The sequence below is a fragment of the Alligator mississippiensis genome, chromosome 3 (assembly GCF_030867095.1).
Source record: "Alligator mississippiensis isolate rAllMis1 chromosome 3, rAllMis1, whole genome shotgun sequence".
Classification (NCBI taxonomy): Eukaryota; Metazoa; Chordata; order Crocodylia; family Alligatoridae; genus Alligator; species Alligator mississippiensis.
The window spans coordinates 203,079,234-203,090,004 of NC_081826.1; the positions used below are offsets into that span (position 1 = coordinate 203,079,234).

Below are 10,771 nucleotides of genomic sequence, written 5' to 3' on the forward strand. Positions count from 1 at the left end.
AGTATTATCATGGCTTCCAGAGCGGCAGCAATTAACACTACCAATACTCCCCATCTACCAAATTTCCGGACTTGTAGGAGTTCTGCAGGCCCCAGGTGCTGGCTTGTGGCCCCCTGTAGTCATCATAGGGGCATGTAAGCAGTGGATCACAGCTTTGCCAAGGTCTCCCCAGCCCCAACCACCCATCTCACTCCTGGCCACACTCCATCCCAGCCACCCAGCCATGCGCCCTGTCTGTGGAGATCCTGCCCCCAGTGGTACGTGCAGGGGGAGTGCCTGGGCAGTGGAGCTGGGTCTGGCAGTGAAAGCCAGAAGGAGCTGCTGCTGCTGGGGCTGCTGAGAAATGGAATCTGCCATGGGCTGGATCTGGCTCACAGGCTGTATTTTGCCCACCCCAGCATTAAATCCTTCAGCTTTTTCTGTACCATCCATTAGATTGCTCTCTGGAATCTAACAATAGTAATGGACTCACACTTTCCTAAGTCTTCTTTTACTTCTGACATACTTGTAGAATGCTTTTTTTTGCCTTTTACATCCCTGTAGCAAATGCTTATCCCAGGGGGGACCACAATGCCCACTGGCCACTTAGTCCTTCCCCGCTTGTGACTCTCCTTGGGCAATCTCCCCTTCACTTTCCTGTCAGACCTTGATGCTGTTATATTTGAAGAAAAGGGAGGCTGCCCCAGGGCTTTCCAAGCCTTGTCTCACTCTCATGGCCACAAACATCTGTGGTCATTGTCTTAAGGGCCAATTATGCGGGTTCCATCCTCCACAATACCCACTCCCATGCTTTGCAGACGATATTCCTTCCTTATGTCCCATGCCCTTCCTGGCCATGGGCTCCCAGCCCTTGTCCTCGCCCCTCCTGAGCCATAGGCTCCTTAGCTCACTTGATTTTTGGCTGTGGTCCCTGACCTTCAGTCTCCTTGGACTCTGGCCCTTCTTAGGCCAGTTGAGAACTTTGGGCTCCCAAGTCCTTCTAAGAACCTGCCCCTCCTAAGCTCTAGACTGCTGGGCTCTTTGGGCCCCGCTGATGCTCTGCCTTCTCTATGGGCTATGGGCCCTGGCCCCAGGCCTTGCCCACACTTGCCCTCCCTCTGGGGGCTCGCAGCTCTGCCCTCGTTCTCTGGCCTCTCTCTTCCAAGGCCTGTCTCTCCAGGCTATAGACACCTGTTCCCAGGCGGGTTGTGGGCTCACCTGCCCCTGTTCTCTGGCCTGCTCATGCCCTCCAGGTCTCTATGCAGCTTAGCGAACTCAGTTGTTCTGCTAAGAGCCCTGCTGCCAGAAGCTCTTCTTTTTGTGGCCCTCAGGGCTCAACTGCCTGACCAGCTCAGGCCCTGGACTTATATGACTCAAGCCTGGCCCCTTTCTGGTCAGGTGTCTCTTTAATTGGTCCCTGATATACCTGAAGGCTGCTTCTCCTTCAGCCTCTGTCACAGTCCCTCACTAGCTACATCTCAATTCATGTTCTGGCCTTCCTGATTTTCTCCCTGTTTGCCTATGCAATACTTGCATATTTTTCCCTAGTAACATGGTCAAGTTTCCATTTTTGTAAGATTCTTTTCTGAGTTTCAATTCACTGAAAAGTTAGCAGTTTAGCCAGGCTGCTAGCATTCTCCTTCACAGATTGTTTGTTTCCTAGCATTCTCCTTCAGGGATCGTTTGTTCTTGTTCCCTTCATATGGCCTTCTTAAGGTCCAACCAGATTTCCTGAATTCCTTTTCCCCTTCAGACTTGCCTCCCAGAGGATCCTGCCCACCAGTTTCCTGAGTTTGTTGAAGTCTACTATTCTGAAGTCCAGTGGTTTTATTTTGCTGTTTCCCATCCTTCTTTTCCTTAGAATCTTGAACTCTATCACCTTCAGATTCTCAACCAATTCCTCTGTTTGCTGGCAGCAAAATGAGATGAGCTTCTCTTCCAATTGGCCTTTCCAGCACCTGTACTAATAAGTTATCCCCAACACACTTCAAAAGCTGGTAGGATTGCCTGGGCATTGCTGTATTACTCTCTCAGCCAATATCATCAATGTCCCCCCTAAGAACCAGGGGGGGATTTCTGATTTAGAAACTTCCATTAGTCATTTGAAAAAAGTTCTATTCACTTATTCGTCTTTGTTTGGTGGTGTATAGCAGATACTCACCATAATATCCTTCTGGCTGTTCTCCTTTCTTACTTTGACCCAGAGGCTTTTAATAGGCCTATCTCCTGTATCATAACTACCCTCCTTAAAAAGTATACATTTTATATAATTTGATTAAGAAAATACACTAGCTACAAACCATAGAAATGAAACCGCAAAAATAAAACATTCCAAAACTTACCAACATGCCCTCCTCCAATGGTATAAGTCTTTCCAGACCCTGTCTGTCCATAAGCAAAGACTGTTGCATTATATCCTTCAATCAAAGACACCACTAGAGGTTTAATACAAGTTGTATACACTTCTTCTTGGGTTGAATTTTTGCCAAGCACAAAATCAAAAGTGAAGACCCGGTCTTTCCCAATAATAACTTGCTGTGTATTTGGGACTAGTCTCACACACACTTGGTGGTTATGAAGAATTTCTTTGGAAAGCAGAGGTCTTATTCTTACTGCAACTTTAACTGGAATCTCCTCCATAGCAGCTTCTTCAAAGTGCACTTTATTTTTAACATTCAACACATAACCACAGGAAATTCTTGTCCAGTTTTTGTCTTCACAACATTCTCAATTGTCTGCATCAAGGAAACAAAGTTTTCTAAATTACTCACAGCATACAGTTTAGTTTCCCAGTGCCAATCCACTTTCAAAATATTCTCCAGCTAACTCTTCAAAAGTAGAATGAGATTCTGCTCTGAAAAGTACCTGTAATAAAAGCATATGTGGGTCTACTCCTCTATTTCTTACCTCCAATCACTTTAAGTAAAAAATTATCTCTCTCCCAATCTTCAGGCCACCAAACTCAACCTCTAATATGAAAACCAATGACCATCTGTTTGGCTGTGGCATGATTGTCACATGAAGTAATAGAGAATATTATTAGATCTTATTAATAAATTAAGTGATCACATGACTCGAACTCATGCCTCATAGTTGCGGGGAAGGGGAAATCTAACTGAAGTGAAAAAAAAAAGTCATGCATGCATTTAAACTTTCTTCCACCTACATAGGGGTAAATAGTTAAATCATGAAAAGCACATAGGAAGCAGATCTGTTGCATACCATAAATAAGTTGATTTGATAAATGAATTTTAAACCATGGTCACTTATGTCGCTTTCCGCTTATTCGTTCTAAGGAGATGCCTCCCCTTTCCCCACTAATTATGGGCTTCAGACAGAGTAGAGCAGGGGTGAGCAAAATACAGCCTGAGGGTGAGATCTGGCCCACCAGTGGATTTTGTCTGGCCCATGGCAGGTCCCTCGGTTATGCCCAGCCCAGGTGTGAGACGGCAGTCCAAGCCATGGCACATGAAGCATGTCCTGCTACCCCAGGGGTGCCTAGCTGGGTTGGGGTGGTGTGGTGGCTAGACTTCATTTCCCAGCAACCCCAACAGCTGTGGCTCCTTCTGGCAGCTACAGCTGCCAGACCTAGCTCTGCTGCCAAGGCACCCTGGCCTGTCTGCCTCAGACCCACTGCTGGGGGTGGGACACATGCAAAGATGCTCAACCAGGCAGAGAGGGGTGTCTGACACTGAGGCACGAGGGTGAGGCCACAGAGACCCTGGGATCTTGGGGTGGTGACAGTTTAGGGCCAGAACCTGTACCAGAGCCTCAATACACTGCTCACATGCCCCTGCAACGGGTGCTGGTTCCACAGGCAGGGGTGTATAGGGAGCAGATCGTGGCTCTGCCTCGGCCCTGGCCCCACACTATCACCATTGACCACCAAGATCCCAGTTCCAGCCTCAGACGCAGTTCTCTCTCCATTTGCCCCCCATCCCATCTGCCTTGCCACACACCCTGCCTGTGTGGCTCCCAGCCAGTCTCCAGGGAGACCCCAGGATTGCTGCATAGTGACAGTGCAGGGGCAGGGCAAGGGCAGAGCCCCAGTTGTGTGGGTATGGGTGTGTGTGGAGAATATTGTGGCTCTGCCCTGGCCCTGCACTATAACCACCCCACAATTCCGGGGTCTCCAGGAGGCTGCGGCTAGGGCCAGGGCCAGGGCTGGGATCTTGAGGCAGTGACAATATGGAGCTGGAGCTGGGGCCAGGCCCGGGCTATGATCCACTCCCCGCATGCCTCTGCCTGTGGAATACACTTTGGTTGTTGAAGTTTTAAGGAAAGTCATATTACTGAACCATAGCTTTAGGAAATTATAAGCAACTTCTAAAAGGGCTAGTCTCTTCTGCAAGTGTGGAAAGAATATTTCACTTTATTTGGGTTAGTTCAGGTCAATAATTCATTCATTTTAAATTGAGAAACAGCTTAGGTGAGTTAGAAAAAGCAAAAAGGTTTGTTTTTTTCTTCATTTTTAAAAATAAAACAAGGTGAGAGAGGCTGTGATTTACTAGTTTTAAAGTCATTTAGGACTGGAAAGAAACAGTTAAGTTCAATTACTCCTTTGTCTAATAAGTCAATTGAATTTTAGTGCAAAATATGTTTAGATAAACATTCTTCTTATGTATACAGCAGTTTGTTATTAATTGAACAGAAGTGTTCTAAAAAGCTGGCTTTCTGCCTTTTTGTTTGCATTCCAATTTTTATCCAGAAACAATTAGAAAAATCAGTCTAGTAAATAAGAAAGATCATGTATCGTTTCTCCAAATACTGATATCCAAAACTTAGCCTTAATAAATGTGTTACGCCCAATAACCTACTTAAATGGGTCTATAGCAGCAGTTGGCAACCTTTTCAAGGTGCAGATTGGATGACAGCTGATGTCGGAGGTGAACAGATAGCAGCCGCCACATCTGCCCTCTGTGGCAGTACAAGAAGCGCTCCTGCCACTGCGGTGGAAGGAAGCAGCAGCACAGCAAGGACAGTTTCTGCAACTACTGCTTCTCTCTGCGGCAGGACAGGGAGAGCAACTGCTGCCAAAGCCCCCTCCCCTCCCTGCTGACGAATACCCACAAAGCTCCACATCCATGGGCCGGATCAAATGGTTCTGCAGGCCCTATCTGGCCTGAAGGTTATAGATTACCAGCCCCTGGTCTATAGCATATCCTCCTAGGAAGGCAAAAGTAGCATGAAATTTAGTGAAAAAGTTGCAAATCAACATGACTTAATGGCTACCAACCAACTGAAATCTCTTTTTATGAAAATGGCTAAAAAGTACATAACATGTTTAAAATAATTTATTTAAATGTGGTTTCTTGCTTGCTGATTTAAATTGCAATTTATATTATGCTGCAGAAGGTATGGATTTTCTGACTTTTATTATTTAAAAATCAAAGCCTTACTACAGTTCTAAAAGTTCTTTCTTTGACCTATTGTGTAACACCAAGTCTAAGACATATTTTATGTTAAAATATTTTATGTTCTTTCACAGAATTATATTTTGCAGTTACAAAGAGACAGACCCAATGGTACAAGGCAGGGACAGCCAACACACAGCATGCATGCCCCAAACAGCATGGGTAACTGCTTTGTGTGGCATGTGAGCCCTGATGCTCAATAAATGGACGCTCTGGCATGGAGACAGTGGAGACTTGGCCTCTGGTGGGGTGAAGCAGAGATGGAGGCAGGATGCTGTTGCAAGAGCTGTCAGGTGTCATTGCTAAGAGCCTTTTCTGCACTGCTTCCACAGCCTAATTCAGCGCTTTGGATTCTGCAGGACCAGAGAAGACCCTGGCTCTTGTTGGTGACACCAAATCTTGCAGGGAGGCTTGAGCCCCCCTGCCTCAATTCTGGTATCCCAGGGATGCAACCTGTGGGTTGCAAGAATATATGAAATAGTCGCGAATAAACTTTAAAAATGGGTTCTCTTTTAAAGGAGAAAAACATGGGAAACTGCAACTTTTCACTTGCTAGCCTGCAAAGGGCTGTTTGGGGCCCCTCATGTCCCTTCCCCCTGGCCCCAAAAACTCACCCCCTGCCCCACACACTGTGGAGCTGGGACCTGGTGGCAGTGGGTCGGGAGTGAGGGGCACTGGGTTGAGACTGGCCATCGATGTTTTACAAATGAGTCCTGGTACAAAAAAGGTTGAGAACCACTGATCTAGTCTAAACCCTTGCTCAAAGAAGGACCATCCCCAACAAGATCATCCCAGCCAAACTAGGTCATTCCAGCCAAAACATAATCTAAACATTTTTGCCATAGACAAAAATATTTCAAGAAATTTAATTCTAGTTCACAAACACACAGAATGGAGACTCTACATAGACTTGCAGCTAGTACAACTACCTGTTTGTAGCATTCAGAGTAAGAGAAAAAAAACAAACAGTATTGTCAAATGACATACCACCACAGAAACCCTAGCCCAGAAAAATAACACACTTGCTTCCTTATTTATAAATTTAAAAAAAAAAGATGTAGGATATCTCATAAGCACTTTAAAAATAAATTAAATATGTCAATGCTTATACTTAATTGATATATTCATGTTGTTAAAGACAAAATAAAAAGATTCTCTTCCAATAGTCATTTAATTACCCAATGTATCTTAGCCTGCGACTTGTGAATAACATAATCCTATGGATCCTATGACCCCAGCTGACTTCCTGCCCTTTGGGCAGGGGGCTGGGCTCGATGATCTTCCGAGGTCCCTTCCAGCCCTAATGTCTATGAAATCTATGAAATAATGAATAACTACAAGGCTTAAATTCCTAAAAGCGACAACAAGAAATCTGAGTTCTGGGTACACAGAACTCTTTCAGGTTAACGTCTGGCCACTGAAACTACTAATACAAAAGTGAAGCTGACAGCATCCTTGGTTTATCAGTAGTTACAATATGCAGGCAGGTCATACCTGCATGTTAGCTTATGTTGAGAAGATCAGAAACATCAAAGCGTTTCAGGCTACATCACAATCTAGAAGGCACTGTTGGTTTAGAAATATGGTGTAATAGCCATTTTTAAAAAAGCCTAGTACTACTTATTCGCACAAGGGCTTTTAACCATGCTCATGGCGTCTGGCTGCAGGTGTGGACCCAGGGGTTGCAGCTGTACACCCCCCCCCCGTGTTGATTCCTGCTCCACACAGACTTTAAAACCAACTGTCTGGGGTGAGGGGGTGGTAGCATTTCTATCTAGGCAGTGCTGAGGGGATCAATTGACCCCATGGCTCATTGTCATCTCCCTGATTCCTACTAATCTCTCTCTGGTCTGCATTTAACACCCCTCTTATCCTTTTTAATAGTCTTGATGTTTCACTGTTCCAACTATCCTTCTGCAGTGTTGCTGTCTGTGAGCCATTCCTGGTAATGCCTCTCTTCTCTTTCACAGCCCCTCACATTGCTTTTAGCTCTGGCTAAAAATATTACTACACCTGAATTAAGGTTAACTCAAATGCAGAAGTGACTGATAGCAAAGTACTGGAGGCGTCATCAAGATATTCAAGAAGCCTAGATTTTGTTTCACAAATCTGAATAAGAGACGTCCATTTAACTAAAATAACTACAGGACTATCAACACAATCTCTTTTGACTGTGTTTTGTCTTGTTTGTTTTCTTTAACTTTACAGACACTCTAGCAAATCAGTACATATCCCAATAACTATATGTGTTTTGGCTTTGATCTAAAACTGGATAATTCAGCCCTGGGTTACTGGCATATTTTTCAAGATTCTAGTTTGTCTTTCACTGGAGAAAAATAGGTGTTTTGCTACAGGTTAATAGATTCATAGATTGTAAGAGGCTGGAAGGGACCTTGCAAGATCATCAAGTCCAGTCCCCCTGCACTAGGCAGGAAAGACAATTAGGGTCAGATGACCCCAGCGAGGTGACTGTCCAGTCTCCTCTTGAAGATTTCCAGGGTAGGTGATCGCACCACCTCTGGAGGGAGTTTATTCCACAGTCTGGAAACCCTAATTGTGAAGCAGTTTTTTCCAGTGTTAAGCATGAAGCGGTCTTCCAGGTGTTTATGGCCATTACTTCTGGTTTTCCCCAAGGGTGCCCTAGTGAACAGTTGTTCGCTGAGCCCTTATGTGTTCCCGATGTAGCAGGAAGCTGCTACTAAGTCCCCTATCAGCCTTCTCCTTGTTTAGGCTAAAGAGACCCAAGTCCCTCAGCTTTTCCTTGTCTCTTCTCTGGACTCTCTCAAGCTTTTCCACGTCCTTGTTGAAGTGCGGCACCCAGAACTGGGCGCAGTACTCCAACTGCAGTCTCACCAACACTGAGTAAAGTGGAAGAATCACTTCCTTGGTTTTGCATGAGATACATCAGTTGATGCATACCAGAGCATTGTTTGCCCTGCTGGCTACAGCATTGCACTGATGGCTCATATTCATACTATGGTCTATTATTACTCCTAGGTCCCTTTCAGTTGTGGTGCTAGTCAGTTTCGTGCCACCGAGCCTGTAGGTAAGCAGGGGATTGTTCATCCCCAGATGGAGCACTTTACACTTCTCAACATTGAACTTCATCTGGTCCCAATCCACCCAATTTACCAGCCTGTCTAGGCCCGCCTGTATCTGCAGCCTATTTTCTAGCGTGACCATGCTCCCCCATAACTTGGTGTCATCCGCGAACTTGGCCAGTGAGCTTTTTACCTCCACATCCAAATCATTGATAAAGATGTTGAAAAGCACTGGACTAAGCACAGACCATAGAGGGACACGACTGGCCACTTCTCACCAGGACGACACTGATCTGTTCGTTAGAACTCTCTGGGTCCTACCCCACAGGCAGCTTCCTGAGCAGTTAAGCCCACAATCCTCCAATTTTCCCGTAAGATCCTGGGATACCAGATCAAAGGCCTTTTGGAAGTCAAGGCATACAATGGTGACCTCCTATCTCTTATCCAGGTGGCAAGTTACCTGGTCGTAGAAGGAGATGAGATTGGTAAGACAAGACCTGCCCGTGACATAGGCATGCTGGCTGGTGATGCACCGCACCGCATGCACCCCCAGGGCCTCTTCCAAATCCACCCACGTCTATGCAAGTGTGTCCATCTATGTGTGCGCCTCTATGTGTATGTGCCTGTGCCTCTGTGTGTGTGTATGCATGTGCACCTCTGCCTCTCTAGGCATGTGTATGCCTGTGCCAGTGTAGGCATCTGTGCCTGTCTGGGGGGATTGTCCACCGAGAAAAAGAGAGAGAGAGGGTATGCGTGTGTGCGCCTCTGTGACCGTATGTGTGTGCATGTGAATCTGCGCCCATCTGAGAGGGGTGTCTGTACACCTATGCACGTCTGGGGGGATGTCTGTGTACTTGTGCCTTTGTGGGTGTGCACGCCCGTGACTCTGTGTGTGTGCCCGCTCATCTGCGTGCCCGTATCTGTACCTGACGGGGGGGGGGGGGGGGGGGGGGACACACACCGTGTGCCTGCAGCTGCCCGGGGTGTGCCCACGCCCAGTCGCCATCCCGAACCCGGCCGGACCCCGCGGGAGGGAGCCGGGGCCGCCACCCTAAGCCGAGCACCCCCCGCCCCGCCCGCCAGCACCGGGGGGGGGGGGGGAAATGATGAGGGGAGCGCCCCGCAACGGCACCCACCTGCGCCCAACCGCCGCCCCTTTGTTTACTCCTCGTTGCCGCGGCAACAGCGGCGCCTTTCGCCCCGCGCGGCCGCCCCTCCCGCAGGCCCCGCCAAGAGCGGCACCTCCAGCCCCGCCCCCGCCCGCCAGTCGCAGCGCCCCTAGCGGCGCCGCCGCCAGTCTCCCTCACGGCGCCCGGCGGCTGAGGCAAGTCTAGGACGTGGGGCGTCCCCAGGGGCCCCGCTGCCCCGAGCTGGGGCCCAGCCCCTGCCTGGCTGTGCCAGCAGGGCTGCGGCTCAGTGGAAACCCGGGGCGGCGCCACAGCAGAGCCAGAGGGTGCCCCCAGCACCGCCGCCCCCCCCACCCTGAGCCCGTCGCCGCAGAAATAAACGGCCCCGAGTTGGCCATGTGGACGGACGATTTCCCGCACTTGCTTGTCCCTCTCGGGACGCTCCGCTGACATCATGCCTTCCCTTTTTGTGAACCCCCCCCCCCCAAGACCTGGCTGCGTGGGGGGTCTGTGTGCTGTAGGCCTGCTGGTCTAAGAAAGAGAGACAAACTCTTGGTTTAATGAGAGATTCACCTCTAGGCCAACTGAGTGAGTTGTCCTAATAAAAGATATCACCTCTAGCCCCAGTGTGGTTTGTCTCAGAGGTGCAGAATAGGTCACATTTACCCAATAAACCTGGTCTGCTGCATATCTTTTATTAGACCAACTAAGTCTAGTCGGCTCACGAGTTAATAACTGTAGACCTCTTATTTTGTATTAGCCCCCCCACCGCAATAACTCCAAATCCAGATCCTGGTCACACACTGCTTTGTATTAGCCTTTCCAGGGCATCCACAGGGATTTAATGATGCCTGTTTCATACTTTATGAATAACTAACTATAACAGTGGGGTTCAACCTTTTGTCCCTGTGAGCCAAATGCATAGAATGGGGCAGATCCATGGGCTGGAATAGTCGCTGCACTGCCTCTGCTCAGCCCGCACACCTGGATCGGGCCTCACTTGGTTTCAGCAGGCCCCTGTGCACCAGAATTGGGCCCTGCGCCATCCTGTGCACTGGAGGTAGCCTGCAGGGCCATGCTATCTGGTGCATGAGGCTCCTGCCAGCTCCAGAAATTTGGCAGCAGGGGAGAGGCCCCCTGGCACTATGCTCCTGTCACCAACTAACTACCACGATATCTTTTATTAGACCAACTAAAGCCAATTGGTCTA

At 48.0% G+C, this 10,771-nt stretch overlaps 1 protein-coding gene across 1 annotated transcript in view; it reads right to left on the reverse strand.

The window, feature by feature from the left end:
- Positions 1–9,660, reverse strand: part of KIF27 (kinesin family member 27) — a 50,702-nt gene extending 41,042 nt beyond the window's left edge. Inside the window, exons 1-2 of the mRNA XM_006263728.2 lie at positions 9,571–9,660; positions 2,322–2,714 (exon numbers count right to left, since the gene is read on the reverse strand). Of these exons, the coding sequence (XP_006263790.1) occupies positions 2,322–2,619 (298 nt within the window). The 5' untranslated portion in view covers positions 2,620–2,714; positions 9,571–9,660. The remainder of the gene's footprint in view (positions 1–2,321; positions 2,715–9,570) is intronic.
- Between the last annotated feature and the right edge of the window lie 1,111 nt (positions 9,661–10,771).